The sequence below is a fragment of the Manis javanica genome, chromosome 5, assembly GCF_040802235.1.
Source record: "Manis javanica isolate MJ-LG chromosome 5, MJ_LKY, whole genome shotgun sequence".
Classification (NCBI taxonomy): Eukaryota; Metazoa; Chordata; class Mammalia; order Pholidota; family Manidae; genus Manis; species Manis javanica.
In genome coordinates this window covers 168,586,484-168,613,976 of record NC_133160.1, presented here as the reverse complement: position 1 = coordinate 168,613,976, position 27,493 = coordinate 168,586,484, and the positions used below count along the sequence as shown (strand labels likewise).

Here is a 27,493-nt window from a genome sequence, read left to right as displayed (position 1 = left end):
CAGTCACGAGCACCTGTAGCAGAGGGCTAGCTCACGCGCACTGCTGAGGTGGGACCGTTCCGAGGACGGCCCCTGCTCCCTTGTGTGCCACAGGGTCTTTTCTCTCTGGCTCATGGGGGCACAGACTCTCCCGACTCTGTGTGAGCTCCTGAAATTGTTCTGCCTGTTGTTTCTGCTGGCTCTTCCCCTGGCCTAGTGTACTTTTTTTTTTCCCCCAAGCATGCACAAAACTCACCCAAAGACTTGAGGACAGCCCTGCACATCTCTGGAGCTCTGTCTCTTTCTATATCTCTTTCTCTGCTTCCTTCTCTTTCAGACTCGGCCCCACAAATTCTGGACAGAGTGGCCTTCCAAACTCTGATTTTATTTTCTTAACCTGTTGAGCCTGCCGGTTCCTCCTGGGTCCTCCTCCGCACGTGTGTCCTGCGAACTGCATCCAGGCAGGAAGGGAGGGCAGCTGGGGGGCTCCACTTGTCTATTTATTTCCTTTTTCTCAAGAGTCCCACTGTCTGAAAACTATGGGATCATATACCTTATCTGGTTTTCTAATTATAGGAGAGTCAGTCTGGTAAGAGAGTAATCAGCCCTCTGTACTTCCATCACGACCAGAAGTGGAAATATTTAATCTAGTCTTTTGTATTGACTTTTTATTTTGTTATATTTTTGTTAGAGAATAAAGTGTACATGGTAATGATGCTTTGGAATTTCCTGAAGCTAACCTTGTGGCTTTATCCTAAGTCTGGTTTGAAAGATATTTCATTTGTCCTCAAAAAGGCTGAGTATTTTCTGTTGGGAATGGAGAAGGGAGTGCTTGGAGGCAGGTCGGAGCCAGGTCACAGGGGCCTGGAAGGCTGCCCTAAGGGGCTCAGACCTCTGAGGCAACACTGGGAAGACTGAGGCACTCTGCTGCGAGCAGCTTGGGTGTGTATTCATCAGGAGCCCTGTAAGGAGGCTCCATGTGGCAGTGCTTCTCTCCTGACCTCGCCCTCCTTGGCTGCAGGGGATCGGGGCCTTGTGACAGGCTGGCCTGTTCTTTCCCTTCTGTTTGCAAGTGGGACATGGAATATAGGGTAGCAGTCCCAGCCCCTCCTAAGAAACGGCTTGATCCCTGTGAACTGAGGTTCCCTGAGGCCAGACTCCTTAGCCAGGCTTGGCAAGAAAGAGACAGAACAACCAAGGAGGGCAGCTTGGAGGTGGGTGCCTGTTGGTGAAGGACATTTGGGCCCCTTCCATGACCTCCAGGACACTCTCACCAGCTTGGGGCCTGTAGGACTGGAAGGCTGCCACTGCAAATGGCACCTGGCCAGGGTCTTACTTGCTGAATGTTGATCTGGACAGAGAATGTGTCTTCCTCTTGTCCCGAGGCCTAGACCAACCCACAAACAGTGAATACATAGCACAAATTAGGTGCCTCATTTTTACTTTCCAGTTGTTAGAAATATCTGTCTACATCTATCTGTCTATTTATCTATCTATCTACATGTCTGTCTATCTATCTATCTATCTACTTGTCTATCTACCCATCTATCTATCATCTGTCTGTCTATCTATCTATCTATCTATCTATCTATCTATCTATCTATCTACTTATCTATCATCTATCTATCTATCTACCTATCTATCTATCTATCTATCTATCTATCTATCTATCTATCTATCTACTTGTCTATCTACCTATCTGTCTGTCTATCTACTTGTCTATCTGTCTGTCTATCTATCATCTATCTCTCTATCTCTCTATCTATCTATCTATCTATCTATCTATCTATCTACCATCTATCTCTGCTCTTCACTCCACACTAAAGCTTGAAGAGTTCCCCTATTCGTTCATAAGAGCTTTTGCCTTGCTTTTTATGGTAGCAGCATTTCAAGGTACTGTGAACCTTAAATTATATAACCAGCTCTCAATTAATGGACATTTAGGTTCTTTTCAATCCCTTGATATTTCGAGAAATCTTGGAATCTCTGTATATATCCTATAACCTCTGTAGGGAGGCAGGTGGAGCAACTATTACTGTTTCCACTTAAGAGATGGGACTCAGAAAGGTTGAGAGACCTGTCCAAGGTCACTCAGCTGGCAGGTGGGGGAGTGGAGCCTAAGCGCAGATCCCTGTGTCCTAGTGGCAGACGTATCTGATGAATCCAAAAATGAAAGGAACGTCTCAGTTTATCCTTGGCCAGTTCTGCTGCTGGTTTTGTGGAGTATATGTAAATTCCTAGGAACATTTAAATATAAATGAAAATGACATGATTGTATTTCCTGCTCACCTGCCATTTCTGGTATTTTACTTTTATTCTGGTGTTTTAATGATGTTGCCCTCTGTCTGGATGGCACATCTACCAAGCAGCCATTCACCCATTCATTATGCATTCACTAGCCAGGTTTCACGGTACGCTGTGCATGCCCAGTTCATTAGCAGTCCCCTCGTTCTGGAGTGGAACTCCTGCACTGCAATTGGCCACACGTCCTATTGTGTCTCTGCAGCTGCCTCAGCGATTATGCAGAGGTACCGGGTGGCACTTCTGTCAGGAACAGCTCTTCACACTACTGTCATTTCAAAAGTGACTAGATTTTAAGCGTAAGAATAATGTGTTCATTTTCAGATGACCTAACGAAAGAAAATGATGGCACGGGTCCTTAGAAAGCTTAAACAACAGGTGTATTGAAAGGGAATGCACTTCAGGAAGGGGAGAGAAAATCCATCTGTCCACAAAGACTGGGGCAACCTCTAGATGTTTCACTTCATGTCTGCTCTCACCTCTTTTTTTATCCCTGGAGACAGTCTCTGTCAAAGTCATCTTACTGAAGCACCGTCTGAGGGAAATTTCATTGCTTCCCTCTTCCCCGAAACCAAATCCTGATTCCTGAGCATGCATTCAAAGGCCTCACAATCTTCAGCTTACCATCTAGTCTTCTGTTCCACTCTATCTTTCACATGCTAAAGTGTTAGCATAGTTGTCTTTGGATGGCTTGAATGTAGTAACTTTTCCTACATTATTCACTTAAATATTTTACTTTCCATTTTTATCACACTTACGTATGCATTCTTTTAAAGAGTAAAATAATTCTGTATGATCTGTGCTGAAAAAAATGCAGCTCCTTGTAGACACACACACACACACACATGCACACATTTTCAAATCCCCAGGAGTGATGATTTAATTTTTCAGCTTGATCTTTTGGTGTTTACCTCTGTATCTCTAATAATATGCTTGTCTTGCAATCTCTTGATTTCTCTACTTAGGGTGTTACCTACTCACTTTTCTTTATGGAGATAAGATTTAGTTGTCTTTCTTCTTTCAGCCACAATAGGTTTCCGTTATTATGAGTATTTAAATGTTATTCACATCTGAACCATATAAAAACTGAGATTTACTTTCCTGTATAACTTTTTGTTTTTCCTAGAGTTAATATTGTCCTTTGGTTTCTTTTTGATTACTTTTTCTATGTACTTACCACCAATTCAATCTACATCTTGACAGTTGACCAAATATCCTATCAGGACCACAACGTGAGTCATGCTTTCTAATAATTCCATCTTTTGAGGATGTCTTTCTTTGCACCTCTGGTGTGCCCCAATCTAGATGTTGCCCTCTATGCCTTATACACAGTGCTATCCTGGGTTCATGCTATGAATTTCCTTCACCCTTCTCTTTCATGATTTGTTCTTTTTTTCAGTGAGATACTTCCTCTATTAATTTCCCAGGAAAGAGCCAGGGGGGATTTAATATTTTGAAATTGTGCATGATTGAAAATGTTTTAATTACTGATGAATAGTTTGACCAGTCTTAGAATTTGGAAAAATCTTCTTGAATTATTTTGATGATTAACTCCTCTCCTCTTCTCTCTGTTCCTAGATATATAATTAATCAGATGTTAGACCTTCTGTACATTTGTTTTCTGTTTCCCCTTTTTTTTTTTTTTTACTATTTTTCTTCTCTCTGTTCTTTTGTTTAACTCTCTGGAGAATATCCTAAGTTTTATCTTTCAGATCCTTGAGTTTCTGTGTTTTTTTCTAATTTTTCAAGAGAGTTGTTTTCTTTCTGAATGCTCTTTTCTTAAGGAATTAACATTCTCTTGTTGTTTTAAGGCTACAATAACTTCTTCGATCTCTGAGAACATTAATGTCTTTTAAAGTTATTTGCTAAAATATTCCTGCATTTTTACTGTTACCTCTACGTTCATTAGAGGTTTTCCCAAGTGAGTGGTCATCCTTGGCGGTCTCCTCATGTTTGCTACTGGGATACTTAAAAGCTGCTTGTGGGGTCTGAGCCTGAAGACGGAACCTGTAGCCTGTGACCTTCCTTCTGGTGTGACTGGGCTGGGCCGTTTCCTGGGGAGAGGAGCAGAAGGCAACGCTAGTATCTTCAGGTCTTTCCTGAAGGCTGGGCTGAGTCTCCAGGGACGACCAGGCTCCTGCTCTGAAGATAAAGGCCTGGCTGCTCACATTTGAGGAGCTAAACTGGGGGAAAGCTGGGCTTCTAGTAGTTAGTATATAAAATTTTACTTGAGCTCTCTGTTTGCAGTTGGGAACCTGATTTCTCCAAGTGCAGAGACTTTTCCAGAGACTAAATCCCCAGTTACCTGCTAGGCTGAGGGAGGAGCAGTTGTCTGCTGGGCAGAAGGCTGGGTTGGGGGAGTTCTTGGGGGGGCTTTTAGTGAGATGTGCAGCCTTTCTTCTTGGTTCCCTTTGGCTTTTACCCCCAGCTCCGGATCTGCCTGCCTTCTCTGAGACTTGGGGACCCCGCAGTATAAATGATGCTGTCTCTCGGCCTTCTCCATTGCTGGCTCGGAATCCAGCTTTTGGGGAGCTACTAAGTGCTTTGCTACTCCATCATCTACTTTCCAGCTTTTCATATTTTGTTGCACATTTTGTTTTCTCTCTCATTTTCCCCCATCTTTCCCTTCTGCCTTAATGAAAATGGAAATATGTGTTACAAATCTGCAATCTTTCACCAGAATTATTCATTAATATTTTACATTGTACATGTATTTTATGATTAGAAATGAAGAAACTTTTTTAAAGTAGGAAAGAAAACCCCCCAGCATTACAAACCATTATTTTTACCTTTTCCTGCAGCCAAAGGAGACTCTACTTAGCTAATTATAATACTGATAATAAAAGTAGTAATAGTGGTAATAATATAGCAGCTGCTCTTCATTAGGGGCTCATTAAGTACCAGAGACTAGCCATTATTCCCTGTTGTTTTACTGTTTCTTTTTCACAGACAAAACAGACTCAGAGAGGTTAAGTAACTTGTCTAGGTCACACAACCTAGTTAAGTGGTAAGCCTGTATATTAGAGATAACAGATAACCATAAAAAAAACAGACAAAACTGTGCTGACTGGTTTAAGGCAGGCATCCTTAAACCAGAGATTTTTGCACTTTGATTATCTAAATATTGGGTAGATAACAATGTCCTTCCAGACATAGAAGTCAATTTTTCTCTCTAAATTTAAGCACTAATGATGTTTATTTACCAGAGTGATATTTCATTTAACAAATAATATACTTTACTGATGGAAGGTGGTGGAGAAAGTCTTAGATTTTTGAACCCATCCAGCAAAGCATGGGTTAAACTGATGTGCTTTTTGGTAGGAACACACACACACACTTACATTTAAAGAGCGTTGCGTCAGCCTTCTCTTCCCAGCATTTGGATATAAGGTTCTTAATGTGACCACTCTCTTTCCACTTGGAGGGCCTTTGCTAGGGATATCTTGGCCTCTCGCCCTCCCTTGCTCACATTTCTCTGAGGAGGGTGTTCTCTGATTGGTGCGATTGCAGAAGGAACTGGGCATGCCCAGTGCAGTCCCTCCTCTCTGGAAGCCAGCCTGTCTGCAGGGAGCTCCGGCTTCCTCCGTGATGTGCTGAGTTTGATGAGGAGGCCTGCTGTTTGGAGGAGTGTGCATTCTTTTGGGCAAACATCTGAGCCACATTGTCCGATATAGTTTTCATCAATATTAAAGCCAACATTTGGCATGTGTGTGACTCACCCATACATCTAGTTGTATTTGTTTCCAAACCTGGACAGGTGAGACATCTTGAGCTCCTAAGAATCCCAGTAACTCTGCTAGTCGACAGGAGTTCGTTTTGTTTTGCATTTTAAGGACACCACACTACGTGGAAGAAATTACACCTTTGAAACATGCATGCTTGTCAGGGAAACTAATAAGGAAGTTGTTTGAAATTCCCATTTAACATAAGAGTATTTAGCAGCATATTATTTTGAAAATGAATTTTTATTAATTTAGCTGGCTTGAATATTTAATGAAGCCTGTCATTAATATTGCATAGAAATGCAGATCTGTATCCTTTCCCAGGAGTTCTTTCAGGCAAGGATGAGAAGCCTCTCTAGAGACACAGTCTTATGGTGCTGCAGTTAACAAATTAAGCTCCAAAGAAGAGGAGGAAAGGATTTTGGAGAACCTTTCTTTTCCTAAACTCACCGCCTACGTTGCTCTTACAACACATACAAAAAGATTTACTCTTACCCCCAAATTTAGGTGTGAATTTGCATAAATAAAACTTGAGGTATCCCCCTTGCTACCTCATCCGCCCTGCATCTCTGCACTATAGGATATTTGGGCCACCTCGCATCCAAAGGTGGGAAGGGTGAGACCACAGGGGGTAACAGGAGAAGGAGAGCTCGTGGCAGGGGTGTATTAAGGGAGCTTCTCATCCATTTCTGGTCCACCTGCCCATCACCTGTGTTTTCCCTCTTCCAGGACTTTCTGGAGTTTTGCCATGGCCCTTCCCACTGCCTCAGGGGAGAGACTCCCTTCCTGCAGCTGACACCAGGACCAGAACCTGGTTTCTCCATCCCTGCAGGGCCTCATCTGCCCCGCTTCCTCCCAGCTTTGGTCTAATCCACCCTCTCATTCCTTCAGGCCCCAGGCACTCCTGCCTCAAGGCCTCAGGTCGCACCACTCCCGCCCTGCATGCCTGGGTCCTTCAACACCCAGTCAGATGCTAGTGTCCCCACCAGCTTCCCGGAGCCCTCCGCCTCCTCCGTCCTCTAAACCATGCCTAGCACGTTTACAGACCACCCTCACAACACCAGTGGTTCTACCTGTAATAGTAATATTAATGCCAACAAAAATACCACAAGAGCTAGCATGTATTAAACACTCCAGTGTGTCACTGTTCTAGACAAAAGCAGTAGATTCTACAGTAATCACAGTGACCCTATGAGGGACTGCTGCTTTTGGCCAGGACAGAATAGAAAGGTTCAAATTACCCACATCACCTGAAACAAAAAAATGAATGAACTACATGAAGCAGTGGTCTTCAGGACAGCGGACAGCAGTCAGAGGTGGTCCCTGAGGAACGGGAAGACAGGCATGGAGCCCTGTGATTGCCCCACCATTCTGCCCCAAAGGGCTTCCAGGCTTCAAGCGGGCAACTGTGTGGGTGGGTGGAAAGGGGGCAGGAGAACCTTCCCAGGCAAAACCTAACTGGGATCAGGGCCCCAGGGCCTGTTTTAGGAAGCGTGAACTTCCTCTAGGGTCAGGGCCTTGAAGAATTTTGCACTGAATAGCAACACGGTCCCATTTACCTTTGAGAGTGATAAATGTGGAATGAACAGCTTAACTCCAAAAGCCCCATAGTCTTTTTTTACATGAAAGTGTAGTTGATACACAGTATTATATTGCTTTCAGGTATACAACATAGTGATTCAACAGTTACATACTTTATTAAATGCTCACCCTCACTAGCACAGTTCTATCTGTCAACACAGAAAGATGTTAAAGAACTACTGACTGTATTATTCTCTATGTTGTATTTTCATCCCCATGACTAACTTATATTATTATTGAGTGGACAAATACCATATCATTTCACTTATAAGTGGAATCTAAGAACAAAACAAAACAGCCATAGACCTGTAGCATCTTTCTAAGTAGAGCTGCCCCCTGCGGGCTTCAGCTGCGTGCTGCAGAGGCCAGTGCTGCCTATTTGCAAATAGGTGAGGCCTTCATGAATCCAGTCCTGAGTGCATGACCGCTTGTCGCCAAGTCCTGAATTCATGACAACCAAGTCTGACAGGTGCTGCCCGTAAGGCGCAGGCTGTCCTCCACTCACACTTTCTGACTCCTGGCTGCCGCCCCACATCCAGGTTCGAGGAGAATTGCTACGGGAGAGACGGCAGCAGCTGGAGGCCCAGGAGGGACGCTTTGCGGAGGCCCTTGTCTCCCTACAGTTCCAGAAAGCAACCAGGACGGTCAAGACCCTGTGGGCGTACACCGCCCTCCTGAGTGTCCAGGACCTGCTCCTGCAGGAGCTGGGCGAGTCGGAGACCCTGACAAAGTCGGCCTGCGCACGGATCCTAGAGTCCCACAGCCCGGTGAGTGCAGGGTTGGTGGGAAGAAGGATGGGTAGGAGCGCCGCATCCGGTGGCTCCTTCCCGTGGCCGCCTCTGTTCTTCAGGTAGGTGGTCACCTGTCCCGTCTGTCCTCAGGGTCATGGTGATGCTTAAGGGAGGTACTTACAGGGAGCACGCGGCCACTCTTGCCTGAGGCTGCTCGATTTCATTCTCTCAGAGGCAACCCTTTTGAATTTAAACACTTCTAACATCTCAAACTGGAATGTGCATCCTGCGTGCACATGGACAACAATATGGTTTCTGTCATAGTGCTACGGAAAGTAAGAGTGTATCTTTCAATTAATGGTACTTTAGATGCAGTGAAATATCAGGTTGTTGTTAACTGTTACAATTCTAATTATTACCATTATTCCTACATGCTGCATTTTTTTCAAGGCTTGAGAGGTATAGTCATAAAACAAAAGCTTTGAAAGTAAGTGTTTTGAGGACTAACTTTAGGTCCCTTCTGTGTAGATTTTAGAATTTCCCACATCATTATTATTATTATAATACGGTAAGAAAGAGGAACTCCCATTTACTGAGGGCCAAGTGTGTTGCAGCAAGCACTGACAAGCTGGGAATGGCTGGGCTCTCCCTGAAGCACTAATAACTCTTAATCATGCATCATAAGATGATCAATTGCCTGTGATTAATATGAAGCACAATTTTACACTGCTTCACAATGTGTTTGTTGTCATTCCCCATATTACTTAATTATTGAGCCATTCTGTGAAGTAGGCACTGTTATTATACTTAATTCTCAGTAAAGAAATGGAGGTTCGGGCAGGTCAAGGATGCAGGTCAAGTTCTTTGTGAAGTCCATGCGGCTAATAAATGCCAGGAGCTAGAAGTGCGATGTGTTTGTGACGTCAACCTGCTACATCACGTTCATGAACTATCCCAGCGGATCTTGCCAGCAGGGTTTCCCATAATTTCTTTTTAAAACTCGTAAATAACATTGGATGCTGACGAGTCTAAGACTGTTTTCCCCGTGAACATTATGCCCCCTGCACTATGACAGCTGTTTTGGGGGATAGAAAGGAAGTGGGTGTTCCAGCACAGAGCAGGGAGATGCTGGATAAATACTTGCTAATGCTTTGTGAGTTCCCAAGAGAATGTGGAAAATCCCCAAGGGCCAGGGATATCCCAGAGAAAGCTGACTTCAGAGGGAGATGAAAGCAGAGGCCGGAATCCAGGGCCAGAGGCTGGAACCTGGAACGCAGGACATGTGGGATGTTCTGAGGGTGCAGAACACCCAGAAGGCTACCTGCTGCCAGAAGGCCCCACAAGGAATAGCCGGCTCCCCCTCGCCCTGCTGCGGGCGGGGCTGCGGGGGAGGGGGAAGGAAGCGGCTCAGGAGGGGGATGTCTTCCTTGAGAACTGGTATTCAGAGGCTTCTGCTGGTGAGGAAGGAATCCAAAAGTACCTTGGCCATTAAGTCAGGAAATATCCAAAATGATAAATTACCGTGGTTCCAGGTTGGACAGCTGCCCTGGTGCACGGCCACAACAAAAGCAAATTCTCTCCAGAGAAAAATATTTCAGTCTCAGCAGCTTGGGATTTCTGCCAGTGAAGTTCAGCCAAATAGGAGTTCACAGTTAAAATTAGAAAAAGTTATTGAACCCATAAAGAAGCAGGGCGAGAGGACCTATTACAGGAACAACAGAAAAATAACATTAAAATCCCCAAAGACTTGAGATGCCCGAATTACCAGCATGGAATATAAAATAATGATTTAAGAAATGATAAAAGATAATACCAAAATGATTTAAAAATTTCATTCACCCAGAATGCAGAGCCATTCTAAACTCGCATATAGGTAATAAAAGATCCAAAATAACAGAAGAAAAATTGCAAGGAGAAATTGGTAAGTGTGTCATCATAGTGGGAAATTGCAGAACATCTCCTTCCGTGGTTGATTGGTTAATCAAATGAAACACAAGAAGAGATATAAGTGAATTGAATACCACATTGAACAACCTGTATTTAATGTAGATCTACAGAATCTCACAGCCAACAGTTGATAAATATATATTTTCCTTCAGCACACATTGGGACAGTTAAAAGTAATTGACTACACAGTATCATTCTGACCACCTTTTTGTAAAAGGGTAATTAAGTTTAAGTCAGGGTTTAAAAAGATTATTACCAAAAGCCCTTTCTTTGGAAGTCTTAAAGCATCCTTCAGAATAATTCATGGGTCAAAGAAATCATAATGGAAATTTGGAATATACATTAAAATTTGCAGCATTCAGCTAAAGCAGTGTTTAGAGGACAGTTTGTGCCCTAAATGAATGTATATTAGACAAGTAGAAAGTCTGACAATTAAGTTCACATTAAAAAGTTAGAAGAACAGCATTGAGCCTGTAGAAAGTAGAGGGAAGGAAGATAGGATAAATAAGATAAAAAGCAAAATTGCCCAAAAAAAACCCCAAAAAACAAAACTACCAAAGAAAGAATAAAGTAAAAAGTTGAATTTTCTTAAATAACAAATATTTGGCCTTTAAAAAAAAGAAAAGACATTTTAAAAAGTGAGACGGGATAAGCAAATAATATCAGAAGTATAAAACAACATAACTATAGATACAGTTGGGTTTTAAAAAGTTAAATTCTGTGATCAAGTTTATGCAGATGAATTTGAAAACTGGAATGAAAGGGAAATTTTTGTAGAAAAATATAAATTGCCGAAATCAACTCAAGCAAAAAAGCAGTCTATATAATTATATTACCATGGAAGAAATTGGTTTAGTAGTTAAAAATCTGCTGACACGCACAGAAAACACCTAACCCTGGTAGTTTCATATAGGTGATCCCCACCAAACTTTAAGGTAGCAAATTTTTCCAATTTCACATACAAATTATTCCTGATGTTACAAAAATAGGGAATATTTCTCATTTTATGAAACTCAGATAACCTTAACACTAAAACCAGACATGAAGAGTGTGAGAAAGAACAATTACATTCCAGTCCTTGAATATCTATATACAATCCATAAACAAAACATTATTAACATAATCCAGCCATATATAATTTTAAAAGTTAATGCAACGTGGCCAGGTTAGATTTACCCTAGGAATATAAAGTTGATTTAACATTAGAATATCCATTTACAAAATTCACCAGATTAACAGATCAAAGAAGAAAAGAAAAAACTCATGATCATTTCAGTGTAACAGAACAAATATTTTATCAAATCAACACCCATCCAAGATAAAACTCTTAGCAAGTTAATAACAGGAGGAAACCTCTCCAGGATATTTACCCAAACCCTACAGCAGGTGTCACTCTGCAGGGTGATTGGCATGGGGGTGGGCCACTGCCCTGAATCACAGGTGAAGAGATGAGGCCTTCAGAGGGGCGGGTCCAAGGCCAAGTGTGAAGTGAAGTAAGAAAGCAGGAGCTCTTCGGGGTAAGTGCCCTGAGAAACACCCTCAGGTCCACCCTGAAAAGCCTAAGGGCCCCTTTTCCTTGAGCCCACCCTGATTTCTATTAGTAACTGGCTAGTGTAGCACTGGCAGGTCAGTTTTACCTGCGAGCCATTTTGAGTATCGTCAAAGCTTCCTTATTCTCAAGTGTGTTTAGAATAGAAGCATTAAGGTGTCTGAAATTGGAAGCAACTGATAATAAATCAGATGATACTGTATTATTAAATCGGTGGTAAGGTGATGGATATGATGCCATTTTTTTCTTGATTTACATTTGGAAGGAAGACAAATGTGTTGTTTTGCTCCAGACATTAGACTTCTGTTCTGTGAAAACCGCTTTTCCATTGGGAACAGGCTTTGAAGCTGTTAAGCATTCAGGAGAATTAAAAAAGCATGAAATGAAATGCTTTGGAAGAAATGACTCTTAAGAAAACTGTATCAAATGCACCTCATTTGTTGAAAGATTTAGACTCACTTTGTGAAATTGGAACATAGATAAGGTATGAGTGAATCACAGTGCCAAGTGACAGTGATGGGCAAATTTAAATAGGACGGACTTACCTGTAGCAGACAGGGTGACCCCAAACTAACTGCACACACTGTATTTGCATTTCCATTTAAATTGCTTTGCATCCTTTTCCAAGGCTTGTTCCACTTTTCCAGGCCTGAACGGGCATCTTCCTCGCTTTTAACTCCTGCTTACTGCCCACCTGCCGCTAGTCATCCAGTCTGGATTCTGCCTAAATTTCCTCACTTCTGATTTTTGCTGCCCAGCTTCACTGCTGTGATGAATCTAGACCCGAAAAATAAAGAAAACACTAAAAGTAAGTCGCTCACAGCAGTTCAGCTCTCATTAAGTTCGAAGCATCATGTTGCATAAGGTTCAACCCTTCCACCAATCCCATGATATTTTTATACCCATTCTACAGATGAAGGGGTGAGGCCTAGAAAGGATAGGTCAGTGCACCAAGGCCCCAGAGTTGGAAAGCAGAGCGTGCCTACTCCTTCTGCCAGCAGAGCCCAGCTCCTCTCCTAACGTCACTTCCCGCCTCCTCCCTCTCCCTACTGTGGTCCCCTCCAAAATACAGCCAGGGGAATCTTTCTAAAAAATAAAAAGGATCACAGACAGTTCTATTCCCAGGTCCGTATTTAAAAATCTCACCACCACCACTCTCAAACCCTGCGGGTTAGCCCCCCGACTTTCTCGCTACTCCTGAACATGAGACACTGGGGCCTCTGAGGGACCTCTGCCTAGTAAGTTTCTGCTGCACCCCTTCAAATTCCCATCCATATTCTAAGACAAGTCAGAAGTTGCCTCTGTGAAGCCATTGTGGTTCCTCTGGGCAGAGTTGGTATCTGCCAGTTTTGCTCTCAACAGCCTCCCACCCGCAGCCTCTGCCATAGTGGACGATGGTCATTACCCATCACAGGACTATTTGCACAGCTGTCTCCCACACCAGAATAAGCTTCCAGAGTCTAGGGGCCCTGTCCCATTCAGCCCTTAGTCCCTGTGCCCAATAAAAAGCTGGGATTGTCTTATCTGTTGGTCGATCTATCTAGTTTATCTCTATCCATCTATCTGTCATCCATCTATCTATCATCTATCTATCTATCTATCTATCTATCTATCTATCTATCTATCTATCTATCTATCTATCTATCTATCTATCTATATCTATCTGTCTGTCTGTCTGTCTATCTATTTCCATTATCTACCCATCTATCCCCCCATCCCACAGCACCTCTGGAGTGCTTACTGGAGGCGAGAGACCTGGGAGGTGGGACCCCAAGTCAGAGAAACCTGAAGTCACTCCTGGCTGTGGCTCTTGCCCAGCACTTTGATTTCAGGAGATTTACTGCTATTCTCTGTGTCTCAGCTATCTTATCTATAAAACGTGATGGTAACAAATTCCTCCCTTCTGCTGCTTTGTGAAGATTAAATAAATTAATTCACATAGAGACACTGGGAATTGAACCTTGCTCAGTGCAGGCATGCAGTACCTGCCGGCTGCCATTACTAGGCTCATCCTCATCCTCATTCTGAGGGCCAAGATGCTGATGATGTTGGCAGCTGTTACCTGTTCCACAGCCAGGCACTGGTCCCTGCTGGGCAGAGGGGTGGACACGCCAGCTGCAGTCCCAGGGTCCCTGCCCTCAGCGTGTAAAGTCCAACGAGGAGAGCAGGCATTAAGGGAGACAATTCCAGAACCACGTCTTGAATTCCACGTGTGTTAAGTGGTAAGCTGACGTCTGGGAGAACTTACCATCCCCAGCTAACCTGCAGGACGCATTTCCACCTCATTTTCCCTTCCCAGCCCAGGCTCGCCCCGTCTAGGAAGAGGAAAGCGACACGCCAGCCCTCTGTGCTCTGCCTCAGTTTGGGGAACGCTGGCAGGAGGGGGTTCGAGCCTTCTCCCCTGTGCAGTGGGCTGGGACTGGCACCCCAGTGGAAGTCTGGTCTGTGACCAGGCTCCCAGAGGGCTGACAGGTCACACTGTTGGAAACTCATTAGCACTGGTACAACCTGTGTGTGTGGTTGTTTCCATTTGGGATGCTGCAGCCAGACCCATGGTCGAAATGAGAGATCTCAGCGTGTGAGAAGACCATGCTCGGAGGTGTTCAAAGGCTTCCAGACGCTCTCCCCACACTATGATCTTGGTTTACCTCTCTGTCCATCTTCCCTTCTATCTTGGCTCTTTCTGAGCCTTGGGGGGGCTTTGGGTCCCCTTGAGAAATTCATACAAGCTTTGGCTCCTCTGCGAAAAGTCAGCCCATTTTGCACATATCACAGGAGGATCAGGGACCACCATCCCCGCATGGAGCCCAGCCAAGCTAAACCCCACCCAGACCCTCATGCACACTTAGAACACTGGCCAATCTGGCAAATAAAGGATTCAGTGTATGCATGCTACAAGGCTTGGGACCTGCTGCCTGCCTCCTACCCACCTGAGCAGGCTGTGGATACTGCTTATCTGATTCTGGTGGCCTAAGAATGCAGATTTCTTCTCTTTGACCAAGAAGAGGCAGGATAGCCTGATGGCTAAAGATAAACCGTGGAGCCAGCTGGCCTGGTCTCAGATTCTGACTCTGCCACTTAAAAACTGCGGAAGGTGGCAAATTACTTCAACTCCCTCTGTCTCTAAATTCTTATCTGAAATGGGAAATAAGACTACATATTCCATAGGATTGTTATAGGGATTCAGTGAGATTAACACTGTAAAGCCCTCAGACTCGTGCTGGCAGGCCCTGAGTGAGTTCGTGTCAGCCACGTCGCTGTGCTCCAGAGCAGCCTCTGTCCGTGCTGGAGGCATGCAGATCCCCGCGTGTCAGGGACAGGCGCTGGCTGCCAGGCATTGCCAGGCACAGAGCTGAGGGCTGCAGACCGCAGCAGGGAGATGCGGCCCTGCCCCCAGGAGCTCACACCCCAGCAGAGCAGGGAAAGGTACGGCTGGCGGGGGGAGAGGGCGTGTGGAGGCACAGAGGCAAGAGCAGGTGGTGCCAGGCTTCAGGGCCATGCCCAGGGGCCAGACGCCCTCCTGCAGCCCATCTGCTCTGTGCTCATTGCCTTCCCCCTGTGTGTGTGCAGGAGCTCCAGGAGCTGGAGAGGAAGCTGGAGGAGGAGCTGGCACACCAGGAGGCAGCCCAGCTGCAGCGGGCTCTGGCAGGTTGGCAGCCGGGGGCAGGCGATGGGCCCAGGCTTCTGGATGAGCCAGAGGAGACGGATTCTGAAAGGCAGGTCTCTGCCGTCCTGCAGCGAGCCCTGAGCAAGCGCCAGAAGCTGCTGGAGCACCGCCAGCAGAGGTGAGCAGAGGGCCCGGTGGCAGCGTGGTGTCAGGCCCCTGCAGGCCTGGAGGCAGGCAGCCTCTCAAAATCACCTGGACGCAGCCCCCTGGGGCTCCCACGCTCCTGTCTGAGGGGCCTTTCAGTGCCCAGCCCAAACTGCTAACTTTGGAGCATACATTTTCCCTGACATCTTTCTATACTTCATTTTTTGAGTATCACTGAAGGTTAATGAGCATAGTATTTTTAAACTTTTTATTTTGAAATAATTGCAGATTCACAAGGAGTTGCAAAATAGTGCACAGAAGTTCCGCGTGCCCTTTACCCAGCTTCCCCCAAAGCTATGTCTTACGGAATCACACCTCACTGTCCAACCAGGGACTGACATTGGTGCAATGTAATGACGACAAGCCTTCTGAGATCTCACCATAAATGTAGTATTTTATGTCCTGCTTTGGCAAAATTATGAAACAACCCCCATCTTCTTTTTTGGTAGTTCTTTGCAATTTTTCCAATTAACAGACAATGAACCTTTGCCGATGACATTAAGAACTGTGGGAAAACATAATTTTCAATAGCTTCATACTTTCCCACTGTGAATATAACGTTGCTGTGGAAAGGATAGGGTGCCGACTATATACACAGTGTGATTCCATTTTTTAAAACACACAAGCACATTTAATTGGAAGGAAATGGACACTAAATTGTAATGGATGTGATTTCTGGGTGGTGAGATTATGGGTGATTTTAATTTATTTGATTATGGTTTCCTGGGTAAACATAACATCAAAGTACAATTCAGTTCCATGGAAATAATTGTATGAGAGGTTTAATCATGTGATCAGAGATGTTGGCTTGATTTAGGCCAGGAGTTCAGGGTATATGCTACCCCAATGTGCTCTGTGCTTCCTGGAGGAAATTGTTGATGGGATCAAGCTTTTGATAGGAGTTTGGGTGTGTAGACCAGCAAGAATGCAGGGCGGATAATCCATGATGTGACCTTTATCAGCTAAGGGATCAGTTAGAAAGACACCCGCTGTGGAACTCAGGAAGCCTGATGGAGACCCTCGCTGGAAAAGGTGCCCCCAGCCTGTGTGGTCAGCACCAAGGTGATGCTCAGAAGATGGTTCAATGCTTCTGTGCACGAGCACGTAGTGGACAAGGCCCCCAGACTGTAGTCTTCTTGAGCACGGCTGTGACAGCTCTTACTGAGAGTTTTCAAATCAGGATTCCAGATCACCCTGCAAAGCCACAGAAAAGTCTCCATACAGCTCCCACGAGACTTCTTGCTTTGAGGAGCCCTCTGGCCTGCTTGGACCCTCTGTGATACATTATTTGCCAAGTAATCTAGGCAAGAAGAGGTAAGCCTCTTCTGGCATCTCTTTGATTGGATTTTTAAAACAGTAGTGTAGATTGGATTTGTGATTATTTGTTACTTAAATAACTAGATGATCTTCTCATAGTATCACTTTGTAACACAACTGAACTCACGTAGAGTTTATTTCCACTCTAGTTTGAGAGAGGAGCAAGAGGCCAGTGCTGTGCTTGAAGACCTGCTGGAGAAAATGGAGAATGACACCTTTGTGACCCTGTATAGCCAGGTGAGAGCATCTTAGCCGGTTCTGCTCCAGCCCTCGCCAACACGTCGCCTCGCCTTCTTCTCAGAGTCCACACTTCCTGGCCCGTAGGATGGGGATAACGCACACCTCAGGGACTGCAGAAAGGCTTTATAGAAAGGCCCTGGCACAGGCAGGCACATAGGGGACATTCGATCAGGCGTTAATGACAGCAACAATGACCACAGTAATTTTTGCCCTGGTCAGTTTTTTTGTGATTCTACAGGAGCCCAAATGCACCTCCTCTCCCCAACCCTCAGTAAGTTCGATAGGCACAGAGTAGGTTCCAGAGGAACAAAGCTGGCCATGGAAATCGGCCGCACGAAGCGGCCAGTGAGATCACACCCCACGTTTCAGCTTCTCTGAGTTGAGATGGGCTGATCCGTCTCGTTCTTGGCCAGTTGGCAGCTCTCACCTCCCTTTCCGAGGTGGAGCCCCCAGGCTGTGTGCAGGTTGCCATGTGCAGAGTGACTTCTAAGTCTGTAGTTGTGTTTTATATGCATCCTGAGGTGGGCTTCCCCGCTTCTGTACGTACCAGGAAGCATGGTTTATGACGGTGGCTGATGGCAGTCACACACCTGGCGGGAGGTGCTTGCTGACTTTGCTTCGGGAGCTGAGTGATGTCGGGGTCATGCTCTGCGGGTCCTCCCACCTTTCCTCCTGCAGACCCAGCGCTGTGTCTGTGTTGAGGTGAAGAAGGAAAAGAACACAATCTCCACCTGCTTTTTCTTTCCAAGAAAGTAAACGCCCCCTGGTCGCAGCAGCAGATTCTACTCATGCCCGCGGGAGAACTGGCCTGTGCACCACGGCTCCAAGTCCGGTGCTTCCTCAGCCTCCAAGAACGGGGTCAGCAGGCAAAAGGGAGTCCTTTGATGTGTCCAGCCAGCAGAATTGGCCACAGTGTCCACAGGCACACATGGCTTCCCAGATGGCAGTCGTTTCTTACTGCTGCTCTAACAGACCACAGACACGGTGATTCCCCAAGAGCACATGTTTATTGCCGTGTGGTTCAGTAGTGAGAAGTCCCACAGGAAATGCAAGGCAGCTTTGCGTTCCTTCTGGAGGCTCTGGGGAGAAGGGTTCCTGCTCATTCTTGTGATTGGCTGAATTTGGTTCACTGCACTATAGACCTGAGGTCCCTGTTTCTTTGCTGGCTGGTCCCAGCTTCTGGAGGTACCTGCATCCCTTGGCTTGTGGGTGCCTTCCGGGAAAGCTGCTCTGCTTTTAAGGACCCGTATGATGATGAGGTTGGACCCACCTGGATAATCTGGGACAACCTCAGGTCAAGATCCTTAGCTTTAATCCCATCTGCAAAATCCCTTTGTCGTATCAGGTGACATTCGCACATTCTGGGACCAGGGCATAGAAATAGTGGTGGTTCATTTTTCTGCCAACTTCACTAAAAAAGAAGTCAAGGTTTGCATTAGCAAGCTCAAGGTCAGTGGTGAATCTAATGTGCTCCCTCCTGCTTGGCATGAGAGCTGACCTGGACTTGCTAGATACAGCAAAAGAACACATGCTCTGTGGCAGGACCCAGGCAAAGTACTTGTCATCTCAGTGTCAGGCAGGGTCTGTCATCATCCCCTTTAAGGACAGGTCCTACAGAGGCGAAAGTCTTGCCCAGGTTCTGAGGACCTAGGGGGAGCTAGGATCGGAGCCCGCCTTCTTCCTACCCTGCACCTCTCAGAGAATTGCCTGAGCTCCGGCCGGGGAGGGGGGAGGAGCTGAATCACCATCAGGTCCCCTGTGCACCGAGGATTATCCTGGGCGCTTCTCTCTGCTATTCATTCAATCCTTGCAGAAAGCTGGGCAGTGGGGAGCGTCCTCTCCTTCTTATGAATTGAGGAACCGAGGCACAGAGGTGGCGGTGGCAGGAGGGTGCGAGGCACGCCGCTGCTCCTGGAGGTTTGGGGCTCAGCCTGGAGCCGGGGGCCACACCGGCTGCACACCGGTGTTTCCCTGCAGAGCAGCCGATGCCTGGCCAGGTCTCCTACCCGCACTCTGATCCTTTTTCTTCTTTGTCACTAAGAGACTTAACAGAAGGCCAGAGTGTCACACATGGAATTCCATCCCGGTTCACTTCTGCACACTTGGTTCATTTAAATAGTGAGCTCAGAGTTCACCCTGAAGAGTAATTGCTGCTGGAGTGGAAGGCCTGGGCATCAGGGGCCAGTCAGGGGTGTTGCGGCTCTTGCCCTCCACCCCAGACCTTGTAGACACCCCCCAAGAATATCTACTCAACTGCATTTCTTTCTTAACAGCCCCTGTGTGTTAGGGAGGGTGCCCTTGAGAAACAGAACCTGTAAGGTGTGTGTGCATAGACAGGGCGAGCGAGAGATTTACCTTAAGGAATCAGCTCATGTGATGATGGAGGCTGGCAGGGCAGGCCGGCTGTCTGCAGACCCGGGAAGAGCTGGCACTGCCTTTAAGGCTGAAGGCCGTCTGCTGGCAGGGCACCCTCTTTACCTTGACAGGGTCAGTCATTTAGTCCGTTTAGGCCTTCACCTGACTGGATGAGACCCACCACATTGTGGACGGTCGTCTGTTTTACTCAGAGTCCCCAGTTTAAATGTTAATCTCATCCAAAAGCATGACAGAAACATCCAGAATAGCGTTTGACCAAATAATTTGGCCTCAGGGCCCAGACAAGTCGACACGTCCAACCATCCACCATCCATTGTCCGTCCACCTACCCACCCGTCAGTCCCTCCGTCCATCCCTCCATCCATCCCTCCATCCATCCGCCGGTATGCCTAGCAGGATGCTTGGAGTGGTGTTTGCCCGATGTTACTGAAATCTTTTCTGGATAATGGCATCTGGAAAAATCATTGTAACGTTAATCTTTGTGTTCTGCATTGCTTAAATTCCTTTAACTAAGCAGTATTTCGTAAAAACAAAGACAAGGATGAAATATGTCAAGAACACCCAAACAACAGAAATCCACGCCAAGTGCAGCTGTGGTGAAGCACAGCAGGAAGGAGGAGGGAGGCGGGAGGAGTCACAGCGGGAAGAGAGGGCCACGCGACAGTGACCCGCAGAGACCGAAGGGACGCGCTCTGGTGAAGGAGGAAGGGCCAGAGCCCAGGAACGCAGGCAGCCGCCGGAAGCCGGGAGAGACGGGATGTGCCCTTCTCTGAGCCCTCCGGAGGAGCCGGCCCTGCTGACGACTGCTCCCCAGCGCAGCGAGGCTGCCTGCAGACTCCCGTCCTCCAGCTCGGAGGGTAAACGTGTGCTGTTTAAGCCGCTGGGTTCGTGGTGATGTGTCACAGCCACAACCAGAAACTCAGAAATACCATAACAGCAGCAGCATGTGGCCCTAGCTGGGTGCCCAGTGTGCATCCTGTGCTGCACTTAAAGGTTTTGGCAAGTCCGAATTCTTTGTAAGAGGAGGTAACAGGAATTCATCTCAAACTAGAATGAATGGAAAAGGAAACTGCAAGTCCCTGGCTGTTCCCTGAAAGAGCAAGGCTGAGCCCCGAGGGCTTGAGCAGCCAAAGACCTTGCTGGGAATCTGCTTCTCCATCTCTGCTGTTTCTTTGTGACCACTACTAGCTTTTCCCACAGGAGGAGGGACATGGCACCTGGCAGCCCTGAGCCAGTGGCCTTTTGGCATCCATCTGTCCTGGCTTTGCTGTAGAAAGTGCTTCTCTCCCCCAGCTTTGCTGCATAGAAACCCCGGGAGGAGCTCTGATTGGCCAGGCCTGCTGCCCGCGCCTCCCACCGCCCCCATTGCTGCTGGCCTTCCCAACTCAGAATGGGTTTACATGCCCAGCTCATTTTGTACCCACAGACCTCTTGGGTGAGGTATTACTGTTACCCCATTTTACAGATGAGGAATCTGAGGCACAAAGAAGAATAAGGACATTGCCCAAGGACACCGTGACCCATCTATGCAGTGGGGCTGGGAAGTCAACACAGGTTTTCTGGGGTATAGCCTGTACTCTCTCTTCAATCTTTAATTTTCAAATAATTTCAGGTTCACAAGAATTTGCAAAGCTAGGATAGAGAGTTCTAGCACCCTACCCCATGTTTTTCTCAGTTTCCTCCATTGTTGCATTTTACAAAACTGTAGAACAGTTATCAAAACCAGAAAAGTGACATTGCTAAGAAACAAATGTGTAGTTTTATGTCATTTTATCATGTGCAGACTCATGTAAGCAGCACTGCCATCAAGATATAGAACTATTTTGTCACCACAAACATTTGCCCTGTGCGACCCTTTACAGTTATGCCCACTCTTCCCTCCCACGTAACCCTGCAACCACGACACTTCTCCATCTCTCAATTTAGTCACTTCTGGAATGTTACATACATGAAACCACACAGGGTGTGACTGTATGGAGATGGGCTCTTCCCACGTGGCATAATGCCCTTGAAATCCACCCAGTTCTTCCTTTTTGTTGCAGAGCAGAATTCTGCAGTGTGGCCATAGCATCATTTCCTTAACCACCCCTAGGCTGGGGACATTGCCAAGCCTGTGCTGGGCCCTGCTGCGGGCCAGAGCCTTAGCGGTGGCCAGGGGGTCGGGAGTAGCTTGGAGGGGTGGATGAGTCTTAGGAAACATCCTGGGGAGCAAGCGTTGCTGACCAAACAGGTTTTTTTGGAAAGCTCTGTGAACCTTGGGAGCATGTTTCAGACTGAGCGACTAAGATATTTCTCTCCCTGGGACAAAAGGTCCTCGTACTGTCGTGCATGGAAACTTGTGCGGCGAGGGTGGAGCGCGAGGGCCTGAGCTCGCTGCCTTGCCCCCCCTAGGAGCTGAGACTGGCGTCCTACCTGGCCCGGCTGACCATGGTGCCCGGGGGCACGCTGCGCCGGCTCCTGAGCGTGGCTCTGCCTGCGGCCTCGCTGCCCGAGCTCCTGGCCGTGCTGGACTCCCTCAGCCAGAAGCATCCAGACCATGCGGTGGAGAGTGACAGTGGCGGGGAGCAGGCTGACCTGGGCAGGAGGGGGTGAGTGTGCGCGGGCGGTCGGTCGGTCGGGGCTGCTGCTTTGGAAGCAGCGAGGAGCAAGATCCCCTGGAGTGCGCAGGTGCAGGGAGGCAGGACCCCCGCAGGTGCAGAAACGTTCTCAGGGGCAGGAGGCATCGGCAGAGCCGCCGTGACCCTTGTCAAGTCATGTCAGGCCCAAGTGTTCTGTCCAGACTGGTGATTTTTTGTCACCAATTTATTTTTTTAAGTAGAATCTTAAAATACATTTCTCCAGGCCATACACATGTCATACACATACATCAAGGAAAATGTTAAAAATACCTAAAAGGAAAAAGAAGAGGAAGAAATATCCATGGTCTACCGCCTGGAGAAAATGGCTGTCAGCATTTTGTTACAATTCTTTCTCCAGAATGTGTTCCATGGTTGGATTTTGTGAGTGTGTGTTCTGTGTGTGTGTGTGTGTGTGTGTGTGTGTGTGTGTGTGTGTGTGTGAATCTGGAGGAATAAGTGTGCGTGCAGCACTTCCAGTATAAACAGCCTTACGTTTTTTTGAGAGCCTTTTAGCAGAGGCAGGTTCGCTTATTTCCTTTCACCTCCTGTCCTTGTGCAGAAGTCTTTCCCCACAGTAATTACCACACCATTTAGACCGTCTTACCTGCTACTTTTATTATCAATTAAAATCCGTCCTTTTTGCAGTCACTGAAACACCTTCCTAGATTTACTTCGATGACTGAGAGTCCAGTGGGCTGTGTGGCCCGGTGTGCGTGACCTACCAGGCTGTTCGTTTGGACGCATTCTTTCCCCAACTGTGGGTGGTGCAGCGTAGATCCTTTTCTTTAGAATCTGGTTCCAGGTGTGAATTTGGTCAGCAAAGCCACAGGCACTGAGTGGGAGTGAGGAGTGACGCGGATTGGGGGCAGCCTGCAGGGCCACGTGACAATAGTTTGTGGGGGACGATGCTGCGGACGAGCCATCCGCGCGCACCTGAGGGCAGTGAGCAGCAGGCTGGAAGCCAGGGTCCGGGGAGGGCGGGGAGGGCGGAGGACTTCAGGCCTGTGCGAGCAGCGCGCACGTGCATCATTTTCCTGAGAAAAGGGCAGTGTCCTTTGTCGGAGTTGTAAAGAGGATCCTGGCGCAGAAAGCTAAGTAGCCCTGCTGGGGTAAGCCGCAGGGTGGGAGCGTGGGGCCTACGCGATGGGGTGGGGTGGGGTCCGCAGAGGCTAGAGTAAGTCCATCGTGGTGCGGAGGCAGCGTGGCGGTTGCGTGGCTAGAGTGCCAGGTGTGGGAGTGGTCATGGCCGGATGTGGGCGGGGCTAGAGGCCTTGGTGTGGGCAGGGTCAGAGAGTGCATGTCACAGCCAGGGAGGGACCTGCAGAGGGCAGGTGTGGAAGGTGATCCTGGAGCAGCAATGTGCATGGCCGCAGGGGAGCTGCGTCTGCCTGCGGGCCACCCGTGAGACCTCGTTTATGGGGCTGCACCTCCAGCCGGGTTGGTGTGGTGGCCTGAGATGGGCGGGCCGACGTGGGTGGAGGCCAGAGCTCTCAGGGTGGCTGTCACCATGAGTGTGGGGCAGGAGCAGCCCTTTCTCTGCCCGGCCCCATGGCCAAGAGGACAGGAGGATTCTGGAGTCCCAGGCCACTTGCCATAAACGCTGAAAGCAGGGCAGTCACTATTTGTTTGTCCCAAGAGCCAGGTGTCTGGTCAGATAAACAGTACGGGGTTTTGGGTTTCAAAAAACAAGTAGACTCATCTCAGCAAGAAAGTGTGGGCGAGGGACCTGTCAGAATCCAGAAGAGCTGAATGCCCAGTTTCCGGGATGGGAGGGGAGTAAAGGGCATCCTCTCTGGGGTGTTGCCCTCGGGACCATCAAGTCTCTGCCCGGGAGTGAGGCCCTGAGGGAGAGGGCCTGGCCCAGCACGGGAGGGTCCAGCTCCAGCCGCCGCCAGGCAGTGTGCACCATCTGGGCCAGAGCAGGTCCCAGCTGTCCTTGTTGACTTCCCTTGAGCCCAAAGCCCGGTGACATCCTCTCGCTGTCCCGCATGGCACCCAGCCTGCCCAGAACCACGCTCCCTGGGGCATTAGGGCTCCCTGCCTAGCCACCTTCCAAGCTTCCACTGCTTTTCCAGCATTCTCAATATAGTCATAAAACACTGCTGGGCTAGCATGTGCACCGTCTCCAGCACTAATGCGCTGGTGAGTAAGAGACAGAGCCCACCCGCGTGGAGGCCCCTCCAGTCCGGGAGGTGGGCAGTCCTAAGCCAACATGTGAGTCTCCATGTGCACCCTCGGCTGGGAGGCCAAGACCCAGCTCCGGAGTCCCCACGTCTGGGCAACTGGCCCCTCTGATGTCACCAGTTACCCTTTGTGACCCTTGGGCTGGGGCTCCTTGCGGGCAGAGATTGTGTCTTGACCAGAGAAGGTGGCTGATGAGTATGCACTGATCATACAGGGATCGTAGAGGGGTGGAGCCCCAGAAGGCCCTCTAGGATTATGGATCTCTTAAAGAGTCTGTTCTTTTTGAAAACATGAGATATTCCCTCCTTGTGTTCAGGAAGCACTGGAGCTGGTGGCAAGCCTTAGAAAGCAGACTGCGTACAGAACTGATAAGCAGAGGATTGGAAAAGGTGCTCTGGGCTCGCCAGAGAAAGGAGAGGTAACGCTGGGCTCCTGCTCAGGGGGCCTGGGGGAGGTCAGCCAAGCCTGTGGGCCAAGATGGGGGTGGGGGGACCGGAGGGTTACTGCAACATACGATCCTTCCTTCCCTGAAAAATGCAATCTTGATTCAAGGCGGTCTTGGTTTAAAAACTCCAGATAAATCTGTAGCTATCAGTGGGAGAATGTACTCTTATTATTTATTAGCATTTTAATGGTTTCTTTTGACTAGTGGCTATTTTATGGGCTATCATTAAAAGGAGACTATTTCCATACAGCCATTCAGACTTTATAGTTTACAAAGCCCTGCCCTGTCGTGTTACAATGAGCCTGTCAGCCTTCTGGAAAGGGGGGCTGATCAAACTGGCACTCGGGGAGGTCAGGTGTAGAGGCCCCGAGCCTGCAGCTGGTATATAGTGGCCTTGGGATTTGGGACCATTTGACCAACCCTTTTATTTCCCCGGAATTCCAGGCCAGTGTTCTTCTCACTCTGTTTTGGCTGTGGTTTTTGCATACCTGGAGTCCAGAGGAAAGTTAGGGGCAGAGTGGTGTAAAATTGCTACGAACAGTTGACCAAGTGTGTGCAGAGCTTCCCACTAGAAAAGATTTGGAGAAAGATGTCTGGTAGATTCATAGTGGGTTAAAAAGTGATGTTCAGTGTGTGCTCTAGAGACAGCAGATGCCCAAGGGAAGTGTCCACACTGACTCCTGCCCCTTGCGTAATTTCTCAGAGCTCAGGTGAAGGTCCTGAGACCAAGCTTCGGGGATTATCCATGATAAAAATCTTGCAGCCATCGATAGTAGGCTGGATATCAGCATTTAGTCCAAAGACGTTAGATGAGGATATTGAGCCCAAAGGAAGAAAACTAAATTCAAGGCATAGAACTGTAAAGTGCTCCACTAAGGAGCAGAAGTCAGTTCCTCACGATGAGAGTGGGGGAGCAATGGCGTTCCAAGCCTGCACTAATGTAAGTCGAGTGTGGACAGATCAGAAGACGTGCCAGCCTGTGCTCTGCCTGGAAGCACTGGATCTATGGTGGAAAGACAGGAGACCGAAACATTTTTGCCCAGATTCATACAAGCACTCTGACCGTGGCTGATTTCAGGCTAACAACATGAGGACAACAGGCTTGCAAAAATCCTAAGAATTTAGCAGTCATGGGTCGGTAAGAGTTGTCTGGAGCATACCACTGCCACAGGCTTCAGCTAATTTTAGAGACAATCTGGTGACCACAGAGAAAAAGGCTTCCTTTAAAATGACAATTGTTCGGGGACCTCAGGAGCCAAGATGGGGTTTCTTCTGGAGATTCTGTCAGGATACTCAGGAGGGCAGTTGCCAAAACATCAAATTTGACGTTCTGTTTTTTCTTTAGCATATTAAAGAAGACATGCCCCCCTCTCAGAGAGAGGCTGACGTTCTCTGGAAAAGGAAGTTGGCCGCACCTGTCCCTGGAGTCCATCGGCGAGCTGGCCGCTGTGCCAGTTGTAGGGGCAGAAGCCATGAATGTATTAAACACAGGCGAGAAGCTCTTTATATTCAGAAATCCAAAGGAGCCGGAGATCTCATTGCATATTCCTTCCAGGAAAAAGAAGAAGAACTTTCTGAATGCCAAAAAGGCCACTTGGGCCTTGGGCATGGACTAACCCAAAGGAAAGCTCTAGGGAGTCTGAAGGCTATGGCGCATGCATGCGTGCGTGCGTGTGCACGTGTGTGTGTGCGTGTGTTTATAAAGCTCACAGACATGAACTGCACCTGCAGAAGATGCAGACATCCCCGACACCCATGCCTGTGACTTTCAGGGGCTCAGTTTAGTCTGGTCACATGAATTCCCCGATGGCCCTCTCTCCAGCGTCACCGTCATGAGGGTACACAGGTCCAGCCCCTGAGCACCTGTTGCTCTCAGTCCCACCTCCCCACTGTCTGGAGGAGACCCCAGCCCCCAGCTCACATCCCTGCCACGCCTGGCTGCATTGTGGCCTGTGTGTCCAGAGCACGGCTCTCTGTTCTTATTTTTTGTCTTTGTTACATATTCTATTTTTATCAAGGGAACTTCTGAAAATAAATGCATTTTCCACAATGCTCTTCTCAATGGAACTCATTTTTGCTTTATGAAGGAACCATTTATTTTTCATTGCTTGCCATGTTTTGGCTGCATGTCGTGGTGCTCAACAGAGATTTGCCCTCTATCGCTGCAGTGGCCAGAGAAGGTGCCAGCCACTGGAGTATACTATCTCCAGTCCATCTCAGAGGCATTTTCTCTTTTTGCAAGTGAGGAAATTCAGGGGCTTTAGGAGGTGGGGTGATTTGTACAGGAGCATAAAGCCAATAAGGAGCAAAATCAGGATTCACACTCTTCATGGCCCCAGATCCTATCTTCTGTCCTCACAATGGTTGTCACACCTGCACACAGGTCCTTGTGTTCACAACGTGCTTTATATGCTTGATCCTCCCCATCCTCACAGCAGGGACTGAGCCAGTGATGTCTCATTGAGGCCGGGCCAGATCATTGTATGAGCTTCTCTGAGAGCCAGGCAGAGCGCACAGTTGCAATGGGGCTTTCTTGTGGGTAGGAAATACAGGGAAGGGAATCCTGTCACCCACAGGGTAAGAAGAGGGATCCTGATGAAACATCTGTTACATGAAAGTTGCTGCTAGGCGTTTCTAGCTGCTTTAACCCACTTCTAAATTCTCACTAATACCCCAGCAAGTTATCACTACT

General features: G+C 47.7%; 1 protein-coding gene across 6 annotated transcripts in view; it reads left to right on the top strand.

Moving 5' to 3' along the window:
* EVC2 (EvC ciliary complex subunit 2) overlaps nt 1-26,851 on the top strand; it is a 135,242-nt gene extending 108,391 nt beyond the window's left edge. For 5 of the 6 annotated variants that reach the window (XM_036991113.2, XM_036991115.2, XM_036991104.2 and 2 more), the window contains 6 exons: nt 8,123-8,350; nt 15,381-15,595; nt 17,088-17,175; nt 21,946-22,142; nt 24,673-24,774; nt 26,147-26,851. In XM_036991113.2, the coding sequence (XP_036847008.2) occupies nt 8,123-8,350; nt 15,381-15,595; nt 17,088-17,175; nt 21,946-22,142; nt 24,673-24,774; nt 26,147-26,417 (1,101 nt within the window). In that variant the 3' untranslated portion in view covers nt 26,418-26,851. The remainder of the gene's footprint in view (nt 1-8,122; nt 8,351-15,380; nt 15,596-17,087; nt 17,176-21,945; nt 22,143-24,672; nt 24,775-26,146) is intronic. The other variant, XM_036991109.2, reaches the window with a different exon arrangement.
* The last annotated feature ends 642 nt before the right edge of the window (nt 26,852-27,493 follow it).